General features: G+C 33.4%; 1 protein-coding gene across 4 annotated transcripts in view; it reads right to left on the reverse strand.

Annotated features, from left to right (window-relative positions):
- RFX3 (regulatory factor X3) overlaps positions 1-25,318 on the reverse strand; it is a 315,033-nt gene that overhangs the window by 62,987 nt on the left and 226,728 nt on the right. For all 4 annotated transcript variants that reach the window (XM_003273871.3, XM_030798998.1, XM_030798486.1 and 1 more), the window contains 3 exons: positions 21,648-21,722; positions 13,185-13,366; positions 7,982-8,101 (listed from right to left, as the gene is read on the reverse strand). In XM_003273871.3, coding sequence (XP_003273919.1) covers positions 7,982-8,101; positions 13,185-13,366; positions 21,648-21,722 — 377 coding nt within the window. The remainder of the gene's footprint in view (positions 1-7,981; positions 8,102-13,184; positions 13,367-21,647; positions 21,723-25,318) is intronic.

Genomic DNA, 25,318 nt, shown 5'->3' on the forward strand with positions numbered 1-25,318 from the left:
CTTGGTTGCTTGGCTACCGGACCTCTGCAAGCCAGAAGCATATGTTATGCCTCCTGGGAAAAGGTCTAGGGACAAAGTTTAGGATGAGTTTGTGCCATAAAGAATGACATCAAGAAGGTAATATGGAATACAGCTCATGTACAAGAGGGCTAATGTGGGCCTGTAAGTATGAGAGATCTTCCATGTAGTGGTAACTTTTGCTTTTCCTGCTTTAAGTAATGAATCATGTCGTGGTATATCCACAATGTATTGTCTGGCAATGGATTGGAACTTAGAAAAAATCCCCAGAAATCTGAAATACTGGACTGAGAAAGCCTAGATCCTCATTTTCATGGTACCCTAACTAAGGAAAATATCCTATCCCTACCCTCACCTCTGAAGTGTCTTCCCAAAGAAGGAGGGAGTTTAACAGGAAGTCAAGAACAATCACATTAAAAATAGGCTAAACAAATACCAGTAGCAACTGATTCTTCTTGGAGACAGTGGTTGTAGATTATATATCACTGGTTTTGAAATCTAAGTGCATATCACTATCTAGGTAGTTTTTCAAAAAATTCAGGTGCCTAGGATCACCCTAGATCCACCCCCAAAATATTTGAGAATGGAGCTTAGGAACTGGTTATTCTAATAAGTTTCTGAGGTATTTCTTAACTAGGTTGTACAGCCTAATCCACAGGAGCCTGTTGGTCCCAAATAGATTCCTTCAGCCCAATGTTAAAGAAATACATCAATTAATACTACAAAAGCATCATTTTAAACAAAATAAGTCATCAATTTTTAACTTTTCTCAATAAAGTATATTTGGAATGTACAATAAATATATTTGAGTGAATAAATGATTAAGGTAACATGCTTGATTTTATCATATCATCAACTGATTTTGTATATATAGCAAATCAATTTAACAAATATTTATTGAGCACATACTGTATTATGGGTAGGCCACTATAGGCACATGGTTTTTAAAATGCTGGGTATAAATATAATTTTTCCAAGATGTCTTTTATATTCTATTGGCTTACACAGTAATTCTACATTATGTTAACCTTGGTTGAATTTCAACTGACATTTTAGCATTGAAACATGACTTGTAGATTTTCTGACTCTCTATACTCTTCATAAAATAATCACCATAAACTTTATCAAATCTACGATATCAGGAGAATAATAAATTTAAAAAAACAGGTAAGATTTCTATTGAAAAAAAAAAGCCAAACAAAAAACCCTTCCTGTTAAATCCTTTAAAAATACTGAATTTTTTAATATTTAAGAGTATTTTCCTCCCTTTACTTCCGTTTACTTTATGAATTAATTATTTCTAGATTCGGTTTTCCCAGAGTAAACTCTTAGTACTCGTTCATTGAGTATGCTCTGAGAAAGACCTGTGCTTTATCAAATAACGAAACAGCACTTGGTTTCAAAATTAGTAAGAGGCAAATGATAATTTTAACAGCTTGCAACTCCATGGGCAATCAGTGCTAAAGTTGTTAATGATTAAGAAATAAAAGAAACTCTAATGCTTTAATAGCTGACTGTATGCATAAAACCTGTCACTAACACAGAAAACTTAGAAAATAATTAGGAATCTTCCTCCATGGGGTTAGTCATAGCTGCTATTTAGGACTTGGACAGTTGTAACTCTACTGTAAAAGTCATATTCTGTCAATCCCACACACATGGATATTAAACAGTCCAATGGAAGGCAAAGAATGGTATATATTTACCATTACATTCAACTAACAGCACCAGGTGGAAGGATTTTCAACAGATTAAATGAAACATTTGGAAAATCCTTTCAAAGTAGCTGAAAAATGCACATGCAAACAGAAAATATAAACTGTATAGGCAAAAGGAGACATCATTATGTTTTGTAATTCCAGAAATTACACAATCATTTTATTTACACGAATAAATTGAAATACTGAGCTCAGAAAAAGGGCAGGAGGCTAGAATTTTCTACTGGAATCCTGTAATCTTCTTTGGAAAAAACTATCACAGAAAGTCTTTAGATGACTTCATGTCTGAAATGAACCAAGTGATATAAACACTAATGGATCAGAAGAAAATAGTAAATATGAAGAGTTGCATTGTTTTAGAATAGTAACTAACTTTGATGTCACACTGAATATATTGATAATATATCCAAATGACTTTTAACATCAACCCTGATGGTTAATGATAGGTATTCCATCTCTTCAATTCTTGTTGGTGGCTCTCTGAGTATTTGTCTCTTCATTAGCTTTACATCTATAATTGGGCAAGAAGAGGTGGAAAAAATTAAATTGAAATGGGCTATATGTTAATTGCAGCAGGTAAAGGAGGAGGTTGAAACTGCTGGCGAAAAATCAGATTTGTGGGTCATTCATTCTTTTAACAAATATTTAGAGAGCACCGACAATGTGCTTAGAGCTCTCCCAGGTGATGAGGATGCAGTGCTGAAAGAGGCAGGCATGATTCTCTGATCTCATGAATTGCTTCATTGAGTCCTCTAAGCATAGGTGGTTTATGGTTAGCTATATAGAACTGATATATTCTTGCTGCAAGTAGGCATGACCCTTCTTTTATCTCTTACCCTTTCCCACCTTCTTTATTTAGAGAATGACAATCTGGCTCCATCTGATGCCAAAAGATAAACAATAACAACAAAAAAAAAGGCATCTGAGGTTCTATCTAGGAAAAAATAAATTAGTGAGCTTCTTGAATACAGAAAAATTAAGTGGTCCTCAGTTTCCTTATCAGTAAGTAACAATATAATTGCCAAATGAGATCTTGCATGTAATGTGCTTAATGAAAAACATTTTAAATATTCAATAAATACTACTCAGGAGCATAAGTGGTGACTGTTATTATTAACAAACTACGTAGTTTGGTAGTTATTGAGTTGTGATTATTTATGTTTCTCCTCTCTTCAATGGAAAAGATGATCATTACCTCACCAGGGAATTAATGTCTAGGAAAGGAATGATAAACTATTAACATCAATCAAAGTTAGAAACCACTAGCCTAGAGGGATAGAGAAATAAAAGCCCAAACTGACCAATTGACAGGCTTCACTCTCCTCCAAAACACTAAATATTCCATAAGAAAGATATTTTTCTGTAGTGCTCATCATATAATAATGATCCCAATAATAATTATCTAACACTTGAACACTTCCAGTTGTTAAAAAAATTTTCAGATGCTTTATTCCACTTGAACTTCGAAACAATCTGTGAGATAGTCTATTATGAATTTCTATTTTGCAGATGAAGAAACTGAGGCTCAGTGAGGTTAAGTCATACACTCTGCAGAAGTGCCCATGTAGCCTGTACTCAATTCCCCACTTTCCAATTCTAAATATAGGGTTTGTTTAACTAGTCTATGAACCCTATATTAAGAAAGGCCATCTAATGATGAAAGTTCTTAAATTTCCTCTCTCACTTCTAAAAGAACATGCATGCTTTTACATCTATCTACAGCCAAAACAAAAGTAGCCTTGCTGTACCATCTTTCCAAATGACCTCTTCTTCTCTCTTCTTAGTGACATTCTTACTTCGCATCCTGTGAAAGAAAGGGTTATTCTTTCACAGAATCCAATTGCTGTGAAGAGACCATGCAAAGAGGCAGGAGGTGGCACATGTCCTCAATTACTTGAAACATACTCATTAAAATGTGATTTCTACCTTCATTTCATATGCAAAAAATTTTATTACATGTGTGTTTCTGTTTGGGTTATCTTACCTCTTTGAGGGTGGAATTCTCATGAGAATAAAGACAAGAGTTCTTATCCTAGTTGCTATATGACTGTGGATAAGTTATTTAAGCTTTATGGACTTCAGTTTTCTCATCAAGAGGATAAGTTGGACTAGGTGATCTATTCCTTCCACCTCTAACATTCTGTAATTCTGTGTTATGTCTTTTAGATGTGATTGTCAGATTGTGTATGCAAATAACAATTGATAAGTATTTGCTGAAGAAATGATAAATGACATTTAATATTTTGAGAATGGCTACTGGGATCAAGCACAGCCAAGCATATTATCAAAAGCATTTGGCTTTTACTACTGGAATTTGGAAAAATATCTAAAATATATGTGCCAATACTCTCTGTGTACTTCTTTTCATTATTAAAAATAAACTGCAGCAAACATTGTTACTTAGTTTGGAGAGTTGGAAATTACCGATGTCCTTTTTGCTCTATAATAATATAACTTACTTATTATCTAAATTAGGGTAAACAAATTAGTCCATGAGTGAATTTCATCAAAAACTGAAGATTACCTCATTTCAGTGCAAAAAAAATTATTTTCAGATGAAGTATTTTCAATACAAGTTTTTTTTCAAAAAACTGTTACACATTCTCCTGCCTCCTTAACCATGGTATTTTACCTCTCCTTGATTACCCATAATGCCATCAATATGCAAAGCAGTTGTTACGTTGTATTAGGCCAGATTTTAGTCATCAGAGTGATATTTGAAATATTTACTGCAGTGCCTAGGTCCATTTGCCCCTCCACAGAGCGTCCACAAACTGTTGTACTGAATAATTTTAAACAGAAGACCCTGTCTACTTGTATTTCTTCTTGACAGCTGTCACAGTTCATGATTGCCTGTGAATCAGGTGGGCTCTAATCTCCTTTATTTTAGGTAAAATGGCTTGAGAATGGCTTTATCTTTCCAACTAAGTGAAACTGCAGGCTCTGTGACATCTGCTTTCCAATCAGAAGCTGTTTACATTTATTTTCAGACTCATGGCTATGTTCCATACAGTGGTATTGCTGGGAATTGGATTTATAGATAAATGGAGATTTCCTCTACCACCCTATCAAACCCTCAAGTGACACCTTGTATAAAGGAGCTCAAGAAATTGTGAGCTATATAAAAACAATAATCATTCTTATCCCTACAATGACTATAATTCCAAATTCATGAGAAAAAGGTACAAATTGAGCTCCAAAAGTTATATTTAATTAACAAAATAATCACTGCACAGACTTGCATTTCTTCACTGTAAGAACATATAAAACAAATTTACATTATGAAAGATAAGCACACATGGATGCATTTAATACACCTTCAAGTATTCAAATAACGTGAATATTTTGAAATATCTTCTATTTTATACTTTAAACCTTTCACATGTCATTTGTATTTTTACAAGAGACTGGCAGTCTCTTTATATAATTTTTACTGTATTCAGTAGAATCATTTGAATTTTGAAATTTAAAAATTTTTTAAGCCATAAAATATATTTTTAAGTTCTTTTCCCATTGTTTTCAACAAATATTCTTAAATTAGTCTATGTCCACACCCATGAAAAGAAACTCCTTCTTTCCTGTCTAAATATTTCTGCACAATAGGGTCAGTGGTTTCAGTTAAGGCTTATCAATGTTGTCAGTGGACAGATTCCTTCAGAGAGACCAGAGAAGACTCCTGCTGCCGTATAAGAGAGGCCCATGCAATTGGCAACAGTAACAATGCAATCAGTTAGCGAGACATCATTTTAAGAGCAACTGTCTATAATCCTAAACCTGTATCATTAAAAAAACCCAACAAATTAAAGGAAGTTTCAGTACTTCTTTGGTTCTTTCACATTCTTGTTTCATAAGAAATAAGAATCAAACTCAATTTATTAATACTCCTGAGATTCTTAAATCATTTCTTAAATGTCTCCGTATTTTACCTGTTTCCAAACTCAAGTACCACTGTCCTGAGAACGCAGAGGTTTTTATGGCTTGCTAATCTTTACAGCATCTGTTTCATGAGGAGACCACAGAAAGTCCTCGGCCTTACTTATGTAACTCAGGTTTTTTATAAAGAATGTCCCTTGAAGGTTTCTATTTCTATGAAAGCTTGCTAGAATTCCTTGCAGTTAAATCACAGGAAATTCCTTGCAATCAAATAATAGGCTTCAACTGTCTTAGTTATAATTTACTAAGTTTTTATTCATACTTAAGTTTGAGTATATGTTATTTCTGAAGCAAACTTTCTTTTTCTTGATTTCACCATCATCTCCACTGTGTAGTGCTGCTATGCATGAATGCAGAAATCACACCAAAAAGTAAAGGCTATAAGTGCTGCCATTAACAGATGCAAAAAGCAATCATAACCCAAAACAGTAACAATTTATTGCAACTCACACAAACTCTATGAGGTACTATCCAACTCTATGAGGTACTATCCTATAATTTATTTTATTATTTTTTTCAGAGCCCTTCTTATTTTTCACTGGCTACACATCAAAAAATAAGAATCAGCAATTAAAAAATAAGATTGAGAATCTGTAATAAAAAAATCTAAAACCTTTAAGATATCTTTTATATAATAGCCAATCTTGAACTGAGTCTTCAGTCTGGTAAACTTACACTGGAAATTATGACCGTGTTAAAAAACCACTTAACAAGTATCCTTACCTCCAGTCTCTTTCCATTAAATAGTCTTGCCCAAAATCAAAAAGTCATCTCTCTAGAAAAAATCAAAGTTTCATTGTTTTGCTTCAAAGCCTTACATAGCTTCAAAGCTATGTTCTGCACAAAGAACAAACTTATTAGCTTTACATACAAGCAAATCCCTTAATATATGATCCAAACTACTTTTAAGATCTCATCACCCACTAAACTACTCAACCACCTCCTTGATTCTCCTTCTGTCATACCAACCTCACTAAATATGACATGGACCATTTACCATAGACATCATGGACTTCACCACTAGGTGAATTTTTCCTTCTGCTTTAACATTTCTCTTTTTCTGACTCCTCTAAGTTCCTACTCAGATAGCACTTTCTCTAGAAGCTTCCCAATCTCCCTTTCTCTCAGATATTGCCAAAAACTCCTCTGTATTGTGATAGTTCCTTGATCAAAGTTTTATTTTAGCACTTCCCAGACTGTATTCCATTTTTTTTCCATTCTCCACGTGCCTCCCCTTCAAATTTTTTAACTCCTCAAATGTAAGAACTGTGTCTTATCTCTGCATGCAGGGCTTAACACACAGTAGAGACTCAATCAGCATTGGCTGACGAAATAGTATAAAATTACTGTGTGATATATTCTTTTCTCAGATATTATCTTAGAGTTAATGCTTCTGACTGAACTAGCATGGATGGGGAGATGTGGCCAAGGCAACTAATCACTACAGAACACTACACTGGGACCTATGCAGAGGCCTCCTTTCTCCTACCGAATTCTGCATGCTCACGTGAAAAGAAAAATCATAACTACTGTCTTGGTTGAGCTATGCTGGTAAAGAGGAAAGCATTTTTTCATTTTATTTACTCTAAATTGTGACATAAGTCACATGGGACTAGAAGGCCCTTAGCTATGCAACTTTATTATGGGCTTGTGCAAATCACTAAACCTCTCTGGGACTCATCTGAGAAAACAGAGACTATTAATGGTTTGATTGTCATAAGGTTTTAAGGCCAGACTAGACTGACATATTTTTCAATTCTAAGATCTATGATTCTATTCATCCATCCATCCGTCCGTCCATGCATCCATCCATCCATCATTCATCCATCCATTCATGAATGCTTGAGATCTCTTACAACTCTAATATCAGCAATTCCGTATCTATGAAAGTTGGATTCAAAGCAAATGTAAGACATCCCAAACATTCTGCAAGAATTCATACTGTGTCAAAAAGAATGACTTGAGAGATGTGCAGAATAGCATGTCAGAAGCTCATGAATACTGAAACAAATTTCTCCAGTTGGTATTTGCTTGCGTATGCTCCTTATGTTTTGTGTTTCATTTCCCTGTCTGAACAGTTTGGGATGTCACACTTAAAAGGGGCCAAACAGGCTGACTGATAAGTAATTTTTAAAAATTTGGAAAACAGGCGAGACCACTGAAATTCTATCATATTTAAGAACTATCTCTAGTGAAAGCATACCAACAATAAGAACATTCTTTTATACTTAGGTATTTGTTCAGAAAAAAGGAGACCCGAACATCTAAGAAATACATAGCCTGGACACATCAACGATAACTTCAGAGTCTACCTTTGTTTCTGTTGCATGGGTTGTTGTCTCATAGCCATATACTGCATGTCTTCTTGCAGACGATTAAGAGGGGAATCTGGCTTGACACGAATCCCATAGTAGTGGTATTTGGAGTTTCCTCTTCATTAATGAACAAGAAACATTAGAAACAAAAGTCAGTCAAACTAATATTAATCACATGGGATGTCCATTAAACTTCACACTTGGAAAAATTTGGTAAAAACAGTATATTAATGTTACGTATTTATGATTAACCTCTTCTGAATACTTTTATGTTTTTATGGTGATAAAATTTGAAGAATCAAAATAAGATTCTGAATCAATCAGCTAAAGGCCCTACTAAAAATATTTGTTTATAAACTTCCACTTAAATATTAGTCAAACAGTCCATTTCTTCCATACAAATTACATTTCATTTTCAAATTTCTATTTTAAATTTAGTTAAGAAGGGTAATGATAGGAAAAAAGTTTTTGGCCAGTAAAAATTAGTTAACAGGCCAATAAAAATTAGTCAAAGGAATACGTATTTATTGTAAAGTATGTATATAGAACAAAGAACAAAAATCTTAATTCTACTTTCCTGGATAAGTTCGACATTTTTCTCTTTATTTCAGTGATGATGAAGTAAGATAACTTAATTGTTTGTTACAAAATGTTGTGGTAAAGACTTACTTAATATTTTGAAACCTAAAAAGAAAGTAAGCCTTTAATCTATTGATTTTGAAACACATTTTAATAGTTTCTGTTTTTATGGATTTGTGTCAGTTTTGCAGGCTAAACAGGATTTGTCACAATAGAGATGGAGAAATTTCTCTATGAAAATGGCAAATTTCCACCTGGAATAAAAATGTCACAATTTCCCCATGTTTGCTATTAGAAATGATAAAGTTTTGCTCTGAATGGAATTTGCAAATTCTTGCAAAATATCATTTTAAATATGTAAATTCTTGCAAAGAGAAAATAGTAGTTTTTCACAAGTCCATATATAGCAATACATCAGTGCTTTTTCCAATTTTTTCTTCCATTTACAAAAAGAAATGCAAGAAGAGTGTGGATTAAATATTTTTTTATAAAAATAGAGCAGAATTGTACTTCCAAGATTTAAAAACATATATTAAATGAACCTTATATATATTTGAAGACATTAAAATTATACTATATAAATTATACTGCTAGTTTTTAAAAAATGCAGGGCATCAAAATACTTACATGCTTTCAGCACAATAAAGCAGACAGAGAAACTTAATGCCCGCAAAGAAAGGCCTTCTACTTGCAGAGATTAGATCTTGTCTCAAAAATCCACTGCAGAATGGTGCAATAAGTAAAACCAAAAAATTCCACATACCCAATTTGTGGTGTTCTCCTGTACAAACTGGAGGACAGTAGGGAGTAGATGTAGGGTAGGAAGCAGGAGGCATTACTTACAGGACAAAACTACAGAGGAAAATGATGTCTCTCTTGTGAGACCTCAAATAGATGGGGTGCCGAGTTTCTTTTTGGTTTCCTACAAATTCACATTTTAATTGGGTTGGGAGGGAGAGGTTCTTTTTATTTCACTGGGAATGGTTGGGGGAGAGAAGCATATCCATGGTCTTCTTTACTCAAACTTAACTTGGAGATGAGATCTAACAAAAGGTACCTTTTTATTTGCCTTTGTTTAAAACAGTGATTTGATTTACTTTTTGTTTACTTAGATCCAAAAACTTTAGAAAAGATCTGGTTCTAGTTTGAGTGGTTTCACCAGATTATTTTATTGATGGATAATATTAATAATAGTTCTACATATAGTTCACTTTTAAAAAAAGTATTTGATTTAGTTTGCCTCATCATTTATATTAATTTTCCATCTGTTCCTTGGATAGGAGTAGAAAGTAAATGCTAAACAGTTTCTATGGTAGAAAGAATGTCTAGTACCTGACTCCTACAATTGTCAGTTTTTTTACATTAGAATTCTATCTTCATAACACTTCATTTCTTTAAACTCCCTCCATAGTGCTTATTTTCTCCTTATTTTTCTAGGCTTTGCTTCACAAACCTAACTGCAAACACTACATACAATTAAAAAAAAAACAAAACAGGAGACATAATTCATGATTGTTACCTAGTGGGGGGTGGGAGGAACCCAGAACATCAGAAAGTAAAAGCTGCAATATTGCAATATGTACTTACAGAGTATGGATTCTACTCATTCACAAAACCAAACAACCCCAATTTTGTCCCCTTCTATTTTAAAGACTTGTTTCAAGGTTTGAATGGAGCCTCAAAATAGGACCCATTGAAATCCCTTTCAGTAACAAAAGAAGCACAACAATACAGCTATTAGAATGTTGAATAAAGCCCACAGTTTCAAAATATTGGCATGGTATGCATAACTACAGAGCCACCAGCTAGGAGATAGTAGGTTAGGTCCCCAAATAATGATTTTTGTGGTTTTGAAAAAAAAATTATAGAAACAAAAAGCTTTTCTCAAGGGAATGAAAGCTATTCCTTTAGTGTGAATAGACAATCACATTCTTTAGTTTAAAATATACTATCTTTTGAAGTATAGAAAGAAGGAAACATATTTATGAGAGAGCTAAACCTTCAGCAATACAAAAGCTGTATAATCACTTAAAATGCAACAGAAAAGCAATAATTAATGCTATGAACACATACAGGCCTTGTAAATCTCATAAAACTGACACAGTGACGGGGTTTAGGACATGCTATCCCAAACTATGGCACCTTGGCATTTGAAGAAACAACAGAAGCAGGCCACAGAAACTAGAAAAAATTCCCCTCACTCCTTCTCCTCTAAAGCAGGCCATAAAACCTAGCTTAATTTCTCCTGAAAATAGGTCATGAGACCCTCATTCCAGAGGGGTCCTCCTATACCTTGCAGAAAAGAACATTCTTATTTTTGAAGACACAGGGACGCAGAAAACTCTGAACAAACAGGCCTTGCTGTGCCGGGTGCGGTGGCTCATGCCTATAATCCCAGCACTCTGCGAGGCTGAGGCGGGCGGATCACCTGAGGTCAGGAGTTTGAGACCAGCCTGGCCAACATGGCGAAACCCCATCTCTACTAAAAACACAAAAATTATCTGGGTGTGGTGTTGGGGGGGTGCCTGTAATCCGGGTTACTCGGGAGGCTGAGGCAGGAAGAATCACTTGAACCTGGGGGGCAGAGGTTGCAGTGAGCTGAGATCGGGGCACTGCACTCCAGCCTGGGCGACAGAGCGAGAATCCTTCTCAAAAAACAAAACAAAAACAAAAACAAAACAAAACAAAACAAAACAGACCTTGCTGAGTTTCCCCCAGATTAGAACCATTAGATCATACCCCTAGAACCATTAGATCATACCCCTTTCTGTCCAATCATGTTTCTCCAGAACTATCCACTTCATCAGACTGCATAAAATACAAACAGTTCTCTCTGTTTCTTTGGGCCTTCATTTTTGAAAGCTCCCAGTCATGTAAAACTTTTATTAAACGAATTTGTATGCTTTTCTCTTATTAATCTTTTGTTATAGGGGTCCTAGGCATGACTCTTGTGGTGGTGAGAAAAAGATCAATCTTTTCTTCCTAGAACACTCACTCCTCTTTTTGGAATACATTTTTAATGAAGTCAATTACTAAGGAAGACTGTGTTTATTTTATTAAGATTAAAAACTCTTCACTTTGGGAGGCTGAGGCGGGTGGATCACAAAAGAGATGGAGACCATCTGGACTAACATGGTGAAACCCCATCTCTACTAAAAATACAATAATTAGCTGGACGTGGTGGCACACACCTGTAGTCTCAGCTACTTGGGAGGCTGAGGCAGGAGAATCATTTGAACCTGCGAGGCAGAGGTTGCAGTGAGCTGAGATCACGCCACTGCACTCCAGCCTGGCAACAGAGTGAGACTCCATCTCAAAAAAAAAAACAAACAAAAAAAAACTCTTTACTAAAATACTCTGAAGTTGTGCATTATGGCTAATTAAGGGTGTATCACCTAATGTTGTATAGTACAGTATTGTAACTTTTTATATGACTTCTGTAAGATTTAGGGAATTAAAAACATCCATATCCTTCTGTCCAGCTACTTAAAATATTTATCTTATGATAATTTATAGAAATATGGAAAGACAAAAATGAAGCCCCAGAGTTCTAAGTATTCTTTTTTTTTTTTTTTTTTTGAGACGGGGTCTCGCTCTGTCACCCAGGCTGGAGTGCCGTGGCGCGATCTCGGCTCACTGCAAACTTTGCCTCCCGGGTTCATGCCATTCTCCTGCCTCAGCCTCCGGAGTAGCTGGGACTACAGGTGGCTGCCACCACGCCCGGCTATTTTTTTTGTATTTTTAGTAGAGACGGGGTTTCACCGTGTTAACCAGGATGGTCTCGATCTCCTGTCCTTGTGATCCGCCTGCCTCGGCCTCCCAAAGTGCTGGGATTACAGGCATGAGCCACCGCGCCCGGCCTCTAAGTATTCTTTTCACGATATTTTGGTTAGTGAAAACACTCATATTTATTTCCAAAGGAAGAAAAACCAGAAACTTCTTCTTCACATTGTTTCAATTCAATTGAACTATACTATGTTTTTCCTTCCACATACACATGGTTTCATATTAAGAGCAGAAAAAAAAGTAGGGGCTAATAAGAGGTAAAATAGAACTATCTTATCACTGAGGAATTTAAACAATATTTTGCAAGTTTACCAAATGATTTTTAACTGGTCTCCAGAAATGAAATGAAAAAACTGCTTTAGTTGCTTACTCTATCCCAACAGTTATTTATAAAGACAAATGTAATTTTTCAAGAGTCAAGAGATACATAGTTTTCCATTTACTATGTCACTTAACTCATCATCATTAATATGATTTCTTTCAATACGAGAATACATTTTTTATGTGTGTGTGTGTGTATGTGTTTCTGTGTGTTTTAAAGCACCAAATGCAAATCTTGCATTAACAGGTTGGTCTGCTAATTTCTATGTAGTTTGAGAATCAGCTCTTCTCAAAGCTTTGCTCAGTTAATGTTTTAGACAACATATAATTCTGGCTTGGAAATAAGTCACTGAATAATGTCCTTTCCTTTTCCTGGGGATGTTATAAACTGAGCTCATTCTATGTATTTCCTTATATATTGTCTGTAATCAAGTACTTTTGTTTAAACAATATACTGAATTGCCCTAGTTTGAAAAAGAGAGATTAGTTTATGATCTTATTTTTCAATACTAACCTAGTGCCCAATCTCCTGGTTCGTAGCCCCATAAAAATTGATCTTATTAATTTTCCAAAAGAGGCAGCATTGACTGGGTCCAGTTTGTGTTCCTGACAGTGTCGAAGGTAGTGGTTGTACAGAGTGCTTCTGGGAAGGCTCACTCCTTCTGCTGTCTCATAATTGTCCAACAGCCACTGGAGCTAGGGAAATAAGACACAGTAAACACAGACAAATCACATAATTTGCCAAAATTTCTACAAGACACTGCAAACGCAACATACACAAATACTTAGAAGTTCTTCATCAAGTCTTATGATAGAGTAAACTGCTGTAATTCAGAAGCTGGTAATCTGCCTTTGAAAACGCTCAGAAACACTGTAAATAGCTGAACATCACTAAGGATCTCAGACAATATCCATTTCTTCAAATATTCAAGCACACGTAGAGACATACTAATTTTCCCTGTATTGATTCCAATTTTGAAAATAGACACCACTTCAAGGAGTTCAAATAATCCCATTAACTGGTCATAAATATCAGAAATATGATGGCTACAGAACAAAACATGTTACCAAGCCTGGTAGCATGGTACACAGTATGTCTTCAGCATTGGCTTGTTACAACATATGAACAGCAGGCTGCCTGGTATGAGTGTTTATATTAAAGTTACATTCCTTTTTATAGAATTTTAATTTATCTCAAATTACCACTAGATAATAAAAATATTGTCTACTGGGACAGATTCTGAAAGCAGAAAGGACAAAATTCAGTCATTTCTTCCCCAAATGAAAATAAACTGACAAGACACTGGCAAACAGTTTACATGCAATGAAAAGGAATCATTTATTACAACCATTTGAACTTTTCCACCTCGAAACTGTTTATTCATAATTTTGGAAGGCGCACTGCAATGGTGGTTGGTAACGCAGTACTTTTTCAGTCTATGTTCACATTTTAAAGTTTTATGTTGTCCTGTGTACATTACAAAAAAACCTTTAAAGCACTGGATGTACAGGAAAATTTTAGAAAATTGAATCCAGGTCTATAATATTATTGAATTTTAAGATTAGCAAAATTAAATTTTTTGTTCATTTATTTATTTATATAAGGAGAACTGAAATGGACTTACATGACTTTCTCAAAGTCACATATTATCTCCATGCCTGAGTCTGGTTTCCAAATCACATTTCCTGATTACTCCAGACCAATGTTTCACAAAAGCAGTAAATATTTCACATTACTTGTGTCAATAAAAATTTTCATGCCATATATAAGACATGTGTAATAAAGAGCTGACATTTAACATACAATTCAAGTTAATATAAATTATAGAAGCCAAAGAATTCATTTCTTGAGCGCCAACTGTGAGCCAGGTAATGTGCCAGGCATCTAGTGATGCAAAAATGAATGTGATCTCATCCTTGTCCCCTAGGAATTTCCAAAGAAATGCTAAAAATGATAGTATGGACATTTAAATAAATAAAAAATTTCTCCATTTTGCTTACATATTTTCAGATTTGCAATCAAACTTAGAACCTGAATTTTCAGACTCTTAATTTAAAAATTCATTAAAAATATTTTCAGAATTACTGACTTTAGTCATGACAACTGAATTTCCAAAAACCACTTTAATGTCAAATATTCCTACATGATGTTTATATAATTAAACGTATGTCATTAAACCCATAATGACAGTTGGCTTTCAAAACATAGCCACCAAATCTACAAGACAAACCAGAGTACTTTTAAAAATAAAATTCAGATTTTGATCAGAAAGACTTGAAGTCCTTCACAGGGCACATATACGAATGAATATGCACATTTAAACATACATAATACCTCTTAACATATACAAGGCTGACCTATAGAAGTTTAAAATGATTACACAAAATAAACATTGGTTTTTACGATGACATAAAAGTATTACAGGCCAAAATAATTCTTTTGTTATGAATCATCTATAACCTGATTGTCGGTAAACAGGTTTTCCAGGGGCGCTTAAACGTGATTTCTGAGTATTCTAAGTGACACACAGATTAGGTTTGCTACACATATTCATTTAGTATAAAAGAGATAAGGCAGTCTGATTGGGAAATTAAGTTACTGAGGTTCAAATTAGTATTTTGCCTACAACAGTGGGAGAGCATGTCCCTTTAGTATTTTTTTTTTTTAGACTTTATTAGTTTTAAGTATAGCTGAGGGAGACTACACATAAAATGCAGCAATAAAATCCTGATTCACATATTTTATCCACATGCTTTGGTAAAATGATTGAGATTGGGAAGCACTTGAGTGATGTTATGGCAGCTCTAGTGAGCTGTATTGTACAACAGTGCTGATTCTTGTTTTGTGTACATACACTAGACAGAGCAAGGGTTGACCACCTTCTATTGGCAGTCTTAATATATTAAAGAAAGGCATATAGGTTCTTAATATCAAGGACTATAAAGAAGACACGAAAGAAAAAAATTCTGGAAAGGCGGACATAAAAAATGTAAATACTTTTTGAAACAGAGTAGTATTTTTCAACTAAACTAATGAAGTTTCCACATCCACAAGCATGGAACACACAATATGTGTAAGTTGAAAATGCCAAAGATATGTTTGTATGTACATCTACATATCCTCATAAAATAATGCATATTGTCAGAGGTATAATAGCATGATTTCTTCTGAGTGAAGAACTCAATATTGCTTACTTTGCTAATGAACAGAAGACATACTATAAAGAAAAATCTCAATTTAAAGGGCATTTTTTTTTAAGAAATAGAATTAGTCAATCTTACAATATGAACTTCACAACCAAAAGTATACAAATAATAAAAACAGATCTAATGTAATTTTAGTCTGATAAAAGCAAATAAAAATAATTTTAATTAACCAGAAACAAATAAAACATTTTAAAAACTGCCCTACTTGTGTACTAGTCTTCCTGCAACATTTAATTACTTAAAAATAAAGACAAATATGTAAAAATGAGAGCTTATTTTTCATGATCATAGGAATTATCTTGTAGATTAAAATTTTTACTACAAAATTTGAAAAAGAAAATCCAATAATAGAATATTTGAAGGATACTGTAATAAATTACCTTTTATAAAAGTAAAAGCTAGTACAAATATTAAAGTTTAATATAAAATATTTTGAGTCCAATGGTATATTTATATTTATATATATATAAAAATATATATGGGTTAATCAGACCACTCTTAATAAAGAAAACTTTTCATAGAAATAGTGAGATAACTACAGCAAACATTGGCACAAACTACTTAGAAGCCTAAATGATATTACTTGTATCCCAACTGAATAATTTACAAGAAGTGAAGCTTTTACTGGATTGGCTATGCAGGCCTCTGAAATGGCTAGGTAAGTCAAAAAATCTGCACTGTTTTATAAGCTGATTGTTCTTTTTATATAGTTTACATTCTTAAACTGAAGAAATTCTGTTTGATTCTGTTTAAATTCTTCATTTCTAAACTAGTTCAAAAAATCAGTTCGTTTATATGTATATATGCATATACATATATATTTATATAAATCACTGGTTAGTTTGAAAAATGGTACAAGCACAGGTATTTTGATGACTATCACTTTGACACTAGCAAAGCTACGTTTTGTTCCCTACCCATTGTATGCAGGAGGAACTGTATTCCTTGCCAGATGCCTGGAGAGAAGGCTGAGAGAGCATAAGGAAGTCAAGTGGAGGTAAAAGCCCTGAAAGGATGGAGATAGCTTTGCTGTAGCCCTGCAGGTCCCAGCTAGGAAGACTGCCAAAAACTGCCCCACCTCGGGCTACATCTCCTAGAAATTCACTGTATTAACAGAAATTGATTTAAAAGGATCCACCAGACAAGACTTTGAGACGTGGCTGGGGATTATAATCTCCATCCTACACGCCAGTATTCAACTTTTACTTTTTGACACAGTGATGGAATTACAAATCAGACATTTGTGTCTAAAACATAGTATTGGAAAGCATTACTTTGATTGTAAGAGAAACTTGGGTAGTTAAGTTTTTGTGTAAGTTTAAGTGCAACCTAAAGGCACAGGCTCCATGAGCTACCCAAGGGAAGTTAATGCCTGTTAAATATTGCTTTCTTGGGTTTTGTCTCTAATACAATGTACTCCCCAATCTTAACATTCAATAATTTAGAATGAAACAATTATTATATCTTTTGCTCTTTTATAAAATGTCTTGTAAAATGTTTGCTGACTTCAAAAGCCCATAAAATAACACAGGAATGATTTCAAAAGCCCATAAAACAACATAGGAACTTTTAACCTTTATCTTTAAAACTGGATTATTCTACTAATGAACTAATATACACTCATTTAAGGGTGGAAACCAAGATAATTGCATCTTTCAACCTTTGCATTTAATCTGTATTAATCAAGATAGGTTGAAGATGAATGGTTCCTATTTTTCCCAAAGGGAAATCCTGATTGACAAATAAAAATCAATAAATATTGCATTGCCCAATTAACATCTAAATGTAACATTTGTCATTTTTTCCCAGATAGATTATTACCCATCAGGATTCATTTTAAGTTCAGTTTACTAATGATATGCATTTTGACAGGCCTCATTTCTGTAATAACTTATATTTACAATACAGCAAAGTCAAGGAAAAGTGAGTAAAAAACAATGTTTTGCTTTGAGTTGAATGTATTTTGGTAGATAAAACCAAAAAACAACATGAAATTATTTGCTAGATTGTGAGAAGTACATAAAATAGACGGCTAGAGCTTTTCATAAACTTTAAATGGAATTTTAAAGAAATGCACAACCTTAAATTTCATGCAATTATTGGGGACAATTAACAACATTTCTGAATTCAAATTTACAATGTAAATAAGTAGTTTGTAAATAAGTGAACACACCACAACCATTAAATAATAATTTATACTAATTAATACTGAGAAAAAGTATAAAATAATCTTAAGTCTGCAATGAAATGAATTAAATATTTTAATTTGATTTAGGCAGACTATACATCACATACCTATAGCATCTTCATATATAAAAAATTAGAAACAAAAATATTTAAATAAAAAATTATTAGACATAGAATTCTGTAAAACCAAACTTAAAGTACCATTCTAAAATACTAGGAGACAATGTCACTCTTGGCAAGAACTTTTTAAAAGATGAGATTGTTTAGAGAAAAAAAGAGTTATTTACTCTTAAACTGAAGGCTGCATATAGAGAAGTAATTGAGTGACCATATACTTTACTCAGATGGTATACCAGAAGAGACCACCCTTTACCAACAATGTTCACATATATATCTACTTGAAGCAAACTTGAAAAAAAAGGAAACAATACAATAAATGTACACATGATTGGCAAAGGCATCCTAGAATTCCTAAATAATGAAGGTAACATAAGGCCTGATCCCTTGTATTGTTCTTTTTATTCATTCAGCAAATATTTAGTGAGTATCTACTACGTACCATGCATTGTTCTAGGCACTAGGGATGCACTGGTGAACAAAACACACAAAAATCCTTACTTTCTTGCAACTACCATTTGCAAGAAATACTTACTAAATGCCTATTAGAGATGCTGGTACTAAAATAACTCCCACCATGTTAATTCTTTTAAGAATATGTTGAAAATGGGATACAAAATTCAATATCCCACCCCATCTTCTAATGTGTGGAAAGGTATAAAGCAAAGCAATCAAGTTGGATTCTGCTGAGAGGGGATTATTTATCTTATTTAGTCCTAATAAGAGTTTTTAAAATTACTGTGAATAAGCAAATATAGAAACAGAAAATAGGAAGTCTTTGCTTATCCATATTCCAAAATAGAATGAGAATAGACTTTTCACCTCAAAAGTCATGATTAACACCCCTCTTTAGAAACAAGTAAAATATGGGATGCAAATTATTATCAATAATTTCTCCCAATGTTTTTACATAATAAAATTCATCCTTTGGAGACAGTGATAAATCATCATAAAGCAGAATTCATGTTCACCTTAAAGAATCCCACACACCTCAAATAATTCTATATTATGCCCTATATAGTGAGAAATAAAGGTAACATAGTTTACTGACATTTAAAATATTAACAACAAATTTTTTAAAAAACTCCATCTCTCCACTGAAAAAATTCTACACAACATAAAATCACCAATTAGATTCACAGAACGTAAAATACCTTTAGCAAACAGTTATCAACCAGAATGCATGCACTAGCAAATTCCAGTTGTTTTTGATAAATCTCAGAAACATTAAAAGCATCATCAACTTTCCAAGGAGGAAAAAGACAACAGGATCTTTTTCTGTGTTTAGGAAGAAACTAACCTCACTCATCAATCAGCAGAAGCGCTGATCCTTTCTCCACTGTTTATAAACCATCCGTAGAATCATTTTTATTTCTAAATATTTGACTATAAATATATTTTTGAATGAACTTCACTGTGCCTCAGAGGTGTAATAAAAATGAATCAGGATAGCTGGAGAAAGATTACCACTGCACTATCAACATTTGCGCCCACTCTTTCCACATACTGAAGTGTCTCTGGCAGTTGTTAACAGTATGGAAGATCAGACATATTATGTAATAAAAAAAATGAAGCCATGAAGTAATAAACATTTATCATTGTTTATGCAGCTTAATTCGAACATTTATTAACCTTAAACATTCTTTCATGAATTCTATAGAGGAAAATAATTGTTAAAAATCTGTAACAGTTGAAAAGCTTCAAACAAATCAACAAATACATTTTAAAAATATATAAAAACATGTTCTTATACTTCCATTATTGTTCATAAAAATATTAAGATGAATAACTGAAGTTAAATTTAAAATTAACCATATAACATATTTTACTAAGTTATACATGTCAAGTAAAAATGAACCCTGAGTTGAATATGAAAGCACAACTTGGAAGTCTGAAAGCTGAAACGGGTAACTGGAAACTTCAGGTTTTTGTTTTTTCTTATGTCCTTGCACATTTCTGACTAAAAGGAAGAACAATTTCACTTGCCATTTTCAAAGCATACATATAAGTTGATCATCACCCCCCCGACACACACAGCCTAGTAGTATACAGGAAATCAGCCTTTAATGCAATCACAGATACATGCCAACATAGCAGGAATATACTTATGAAACATAAAAGAGTGACATACTAAATACCAATTTTCAGAAATGAAAAAATTTATATTTCTTAAACTGTTTCAAAAAGAAGGGCCTGAATATATACTATTATCTTTAAGTTTGTATGTGTAATTTGTCACCAAATTTATAGGCATTCTCCAAGTTGGCCAATCTGGTTTTGTTTTCCATGATACTTTCCTTTGAAAAAGGAAACAAGACAAAATACCCCATCTAAAAACAAAGTGTAAGAACATGAGGAGGTATTTAGTGCTATTTTAAGATATAAAATTAAAATGTTTCAAAAATCAAATATTCAAAAAAACACAGTTAAAACATTTTCTATGAGTAAAAGTTTTAGGTTTATTGAAAAAAACGGTTTCATCTGGGTGATCTAATTTTGTGCTTTTCAGTTATAAAATAAGAAAAAGAAATAAGAAGTCATAATACTTTATCCCTAAATTTAAGAACAAGTTGTCAGTTGTGGGAGAAAATTCTACACTAAAATGTCACTAATGTTAAGTTAGCAGAAGATCTATCTAAAACGAATTTAAACCATGGGTCTATTTACTTTTTTCCATATATTCAGAAATCATCTTAACAAAACAAATTTTTATTCAGCATTATCACTGGTTTCCCAAATGTGAACAGTTGATAAAAATGTTTATAATTTCACAAAACTATCATCACCCTTCTTACACTTACCAGTGTCATAGTGATATCTGCATCTGATAACAGGAAACAACTTTAGGACACAGTAATGGTAATTGTTTTATCTCAATTATTAGCAATTTATGGCTTGTAGACAGTATCACTTTTTCTTTTGGTTCACTTTCACTTCTCTTTAGGTCTTAGGACCTGAATTCAACTATGGGGTTGTTTACTGCCCACCCTACATAGTCTTACTGGTAAACAAATCATTTTCAAACAGTTTATCATTGGATTTGACATTAATAATCTTTTTTCTACTTAAAGAATATTACTGGTCACGCAAGTAGACATGGCTGTTTGACAGAGATGCAGATTACAAGTATTTGCTTCACAGTAAATAAATATCAAACTAGAACATTTTAAATATTGAAAATCACTATCATTACTTTTTACAAATACATGGCAACTTGTTACTAACTTGAAAATATTATATCTGTACCCAAAGAGTACAGAAACCTAATAAATTATAGTGGAGACTCTATTTTTTGGACATTTCACTGTACAAAATAGCCATTAAATGACACAGAGATCATAAGGGGCTGAGAAAGGAAGGTTAAGAAGCAAAATAAATAAGTAAATAAATAAAACAAGCATTTAGAGGCAAGCAACACATGCAGAACAAGCAAGAGATTAGTGTACATGAAGAAGAGGCAACTTACATGGCTGTTGAGAAGAGAGCTTCTGTGAGTGGACAGACCGTCAGACTTTTGCAGCGTCTCAATCGCCATTTCAATCTGATAATAGATGTCATTAAAAAAAGGGCTCAAGACAAGATAGTAATAAAAGGCTGACCAGAGAATTTCTGATAGATTCTTTAAAGTTCAACTTCTTCCTCAATGGTCGTTAATGAACAGCTGTCACTTAATGTGTTTTCTCCCCTTCTTCCCCACCCTCCAGAGAATAAAATAAAAATATGCACACTAATAATAAGCCCATTCACAAAGTAAACCTTTTTTGAACATCCCATAATTATAATCAGAATGGAGACCTGAGGAGCAGGAACCCCGGTGGATTTTTCTTCTTATGAATAAATATTCTTGACTTTCATAGTTCAGGATGTAGGATATAACCATTCTCTTTCTAAATAGTCTCCCACCTAAAGAGTATTTAATATTAGTGCTATTCTCTCATGAAAGGAAAATCATACTGCAGATTTTGAGTTTAATATGCAGTAATATTTTAATGCAAATGAACAAAGATTCTTTCATTAATGTCCAAAAGTTACTAAATCTATACATCCCTCCATTAATCCTGTATTAAAATACGGAAGTAGGGAGTCATTAGTATGAACAAATATGAAGAGGTAATGATGGTCCCTACATTATATTTTAGGATGTGGTGTTAAGGCAGAAATATTAGAAATGACAGCAGAAATGGAATGTAGAAGAGAAAATAATTCAGAGCCAACAAAGAGAAGGGACAATCACAGAAACAGCTTTATTCCGTGAAATCTCAGCATACCATGTGCAATTATTAAGTACCAGGTGTTACTGATAAATGTGATACACTCTTAATAACCTCATACTTAAAGTTATCTATCTTTCAACTCCTGGTAGTATTGCATGTTCCATTAAAAACAGGTACTGAACACCATGTATTTGGATACTGAGCTATATTAACAATATTAGCTAAATTCAAAAGAAAAAAATCACACTATGCAATTTAAGAGAGAAAACTGATTTCATTATTTTTAACAGTCTGATTATATCAACAATTCAGTATAAGCAGTTATAAAAATATTTAGAGCTTTAAAACATATTTAACTTTCTTATACTTTGGCTACGGAAATTGATAATGCCTTGAAATTTTAACATACTGCCCCCTCCCAAAGAAAAATAATGCAGTAATATCTATAGCAAAGTCTTATTTTCTACCAAGTTTCCAATTTCTTTATGGTAAAACACTTTATACACAGAATATTCAGTAACAATTATATCAACATTAAATCTAATTTTCTTCTAAACAACTTAGGAGTTAGTAGCTTTAATTTTATTTTACATTATTTTCCCACATTGCTAATTCTTCCCTGGAGTTAATAAAACATAATACTGAAAAGAGTATGCTAGGTTAAGAAATCATAAAAAAATTCTTAAAATAGATACTAAATTATTTCATAGGAAGATGTAATACAATTTATCCTACTGTCAACTTTTTTTAGACAACAAAATTAAGTAAACTTCTTAATCATTCTCTTCTAAGAAACATAGGCTTCTAGAAACAAAGGCTTCTAAAACATTCCCTCTGCCAGAATGGATGTTAATGCAGCTTATCACTATACTTGAAAATAGTGATATTGCACAAATGAAAAGAGATATATTACAGAAAGAGTAATGTAAATGTAATGAATAAACAAACATTTTACCAAAATGTTAAACTGTGAAACTATAAAGGACTTTGGTATAACATCTCTTAAAACATGATCAATAAGTGCTTTGTTGTCAAAGAAAACAAAGTCAAAGGGCAGAAAACAAGAGAAAACAAAGAGCAGAAAACAAGTCAAAGGATTCATGTGACTATAATTCACTTATAGGAAGAATTTGCTCAAAACCCTAATTCGCCATTATATCTATATTTTCTTTAAAGTTTGAGTGTGGAGAATTTGAGGTAAGATTTCAGTCTAGTAAATACAAATAAAATGCTCTGTAACTTTTGATATTATAATTTTTAATGAAAGGTAAATTACCAGATATATAATTGCTGAGCAACACTAAAGGAGAAGTCCATGCTGTCAGTTTGCTAATAAGCACTTTTCAGTTGGATAAACCAGCACTTCTTTTTCTGGGAAAAAAAAAAATCAGAGATCTGCTTCTGTTATCGAAGCTGTTATTTTATGGTGGCCCTAGATTTCCAGATGATTCCCTAGAAGGCCAGGCTTTTAGGAAACGGCCTTCTCATTTCTGGCCAGTTTTTTAAGAGCTTTGGAAGGGAGAAAGGAAATATGTGGGTGAAACTGGATTCCCCAGGAATAGATACACTGACATTCTAGAATGCCTTGGACCTTCAGAATTTTGGTTCTTCTTTATGCCACTTTGTAATATAGATAACAAAAGGGGTATTTCTTTCGGCTTTAGGAATCTTCTGCCTAACTGACTCAGGCCTGTGCCGAATTTGTGGAGCCCAGGGAATGGAAAGGAAGAAATATGGAATGATAGGACAACCAAGAAATAAAGACTGAGTTCTTCTACAAGAAGACACCAGCCTCAGCACGCATGTTGGAGCCTACTTGGAAACCCATGGGCTTCCAAATACTCATGAATTCTTTAAGGCTTATTAATTAGTCCAATGGGATAACCAGGCCATTTAGTTACCACCTCACTGATAACAACTTCTAAGAAGCATACAAAAAATTAACATGTATTTATTATATTCATTTTAAAAATTTATTGAAGGGAATTCCAATCTCATGAAAGGACCATAGCCATGATTACATTTTTTAAAGAACAGTTTTTTTTTCTTTTTTAGGTATGTAGTAACTGTGTGACTGTCATATATAAGGTTGTGTGCAAAAGATCATGATTACAAAAATTTTTCATAATCCAATAGACATTGCAATCCAGTAAGAGAGATAAAGTATATGGTCATATATATGAATAAATGCATAATTACCCAAATTATATGGTTTGTCCGTGTTCCCACCCAAATCTCATCTTGAATTGTAGCTCCCATAATTCTAACACGTTGTGGGAGGGAGCCAGTGGGAGGTAACTGAATCATGGGGATGGTTTCCTCAATACTGTTCTTGTGGTAGTGAGTAAGTCTCACGAGATCTGATGGCTTTATAAAGGGTTTCCCCTTTTGCTTGGCTCTCATTCTCTCTTCCTGCTGCCATGTAAGATGTGTCTTTTCTTCTGCCATGATTGTGAGGTCTCCCCAGACACGTGGAACTGTGAGTCCATTAAACCTCTTTTTCTTTATAAATTACCCAGTCTCAGATATGTCTTTATCAGCAGCATGAGAACGGACTAATACGCCAAACAAGACTATTTGTAAAAAAAATATAAGCGTAGTTCAGAAAGGTGGAAGAAAATAAGAGTAGCAGTCTTTAACTTTTGAGGAGTCTTTAACTCTTTTGAGGATGTAATGAAAACTGTGAACTCTCTACTTGGAAAAAATGTATATAAGAACACCTACAAAATTCACATTTATTTTCTTAGTTTACAGACTCCCTGAATTTCAAAGCCCATGTATTAAAAGATGGAAGTGTTCAGGGGGTAAAAGGGAAATCTAGGAAGAATCGACTTAATAGAGCCAGGAGGCAAGAAAGCACGGGGTATGTCCATATTTGGGAAATGGCAAGAAACCTAGTTTGTAGGGCATGAGCTATAAATAT

Source organism: Nomascus leucogenys, chromosome 1a, assembly GCF_006542625.1.
Source record: "Nomascus leucogenys isolate Asia chromosome 1a, Asia_NLE_v1, whole genome shotgun sequence".
Classification (NCBI taxonomy): domain Eukaryota; kingdom Metazoa; phylum Chordata; class Mammalia; order Primates; family Hylobatidae; genus Nomascus; species Nomascus leucogenys.